Genomic DNA, 1,002 nt, shown 5'->3' on the forward strand with positions numbered 1-1,002 from the left:
CACCGTGTGCCGACCTCTGCACCGTGTGCCGACCTCTGCACTGCGTCACACCCTGACCTCTGCACTGTGTGCTGACCTCTGCACTGTGTGCTGACCTCTGCACTGTGTGCTGACCTCTGCACTGTGTGCTGACCTCTGCACTGTGTGCTGACCTCTGCACTGTGTGCTGACCTCTGCACTGTGTGCTGACCTCTGCACTGTGTGCTGACCTCTGCACTGTGTACTCTGCACTGTGTGCTGACCTCTGCACTGCCTTACATACTGACCGCTGACCTCTGCATTGCCTTACATACTGACCTCTGCACTGTGTACTGACCTCTGCACTGCGTCACACCCTGACCTCTGCACTGCGTCACACCCTGACCTCTGCACTGTGTACTGACCTCTGCACTGTGTACTGACCTCTGCACTGCGTCACACCCTGACCTCTGCACTGCGTCACACCCTGACCTCTGCACTGTGTACTGACCTCTGCACTGCGTCACACCCTGACCTCTGCACTGCGTCACGTACTGACCTCTGCACTGTGTACTGACCTCTGCACTGTGTACTGACCTCTGCACTGTGTACTGACCTCTGCACTGTGTACTGACCTCTGCACTGTGTACTGACCTCTGCACTGCGTCACACCCTGACCTCTGCACTGCGCGCTGACCTCTGCACTGTGCGTCACACCGCTGACCGGGCGGAGTTAAGGCCGGGGGAGGGGTTAGGTGGGGCAACTGGTGGCGAGTAACTTTTAAGGCCTGGCTAGTAGCTTAGGACCGTACACGCCTCCCTCTGGCACCGTACACGCCTCCCTCCGGCACCGTACACGCCTCCCTACCAGCATGCTCCTCTCGGTGTCCACCTCCATGACACATTGGAGGGCGGTCTTCTCGCTGGGCGGCATCTCCCGTGTCAGGTGATAGATGTCGATGTGTTCCGGTATCGGCACCTCCCGCTTACCCACCGCTGCCAGGAGCATGGACTTCCCTATAGAGAAAAGGGGGAGAGGTCAGA

The 1,002-nt window shown here is 59.1% G+C and overlaps 1 protein-coding gene across 1 annotated transcript in view; it reads right to left on the reverse strand.

The window, feature by feature from the left end:
- Window positions 1-826: 826 nt before the first annotated feature.
- The window catches only part of LOC108803467 (ATP-binding cassette sub-family F member 2-like), a gene marked incomplete at its 3' end in the record, with an annotated part of 20,881 nt that continues 20,705 nt past the window's right edge, over window positions 827-1,002 (reverse strand). The window contains exon 4 of the mRNA XM_018575308.1: window positions 827-975. Within this exon, the coding sequence (XP_018430810.1) occupies window positions 827-975 (149 nt within the window). The remainder of the gene's footprint in view (window positions 976-1,002) is intronic.

Source organism: Nanorana parkeri, unplaced genomic scaffold (genome assembly GCF_000935625.1).
Source record: "Nanorana parkeri isolate BGI_ZX_2015 unplaced genomic scaffold, ASM93562v1 scaffold3769, whole genome shotgun sequence".
In the NCBI taxonomy this organism is placed as follows: domain Eukaryota; kingdom Metazoa; phylum Chordata; class Amphibia; order Anura; family Dicroglossidae; genus Nanorana; species Nanorana parkeri.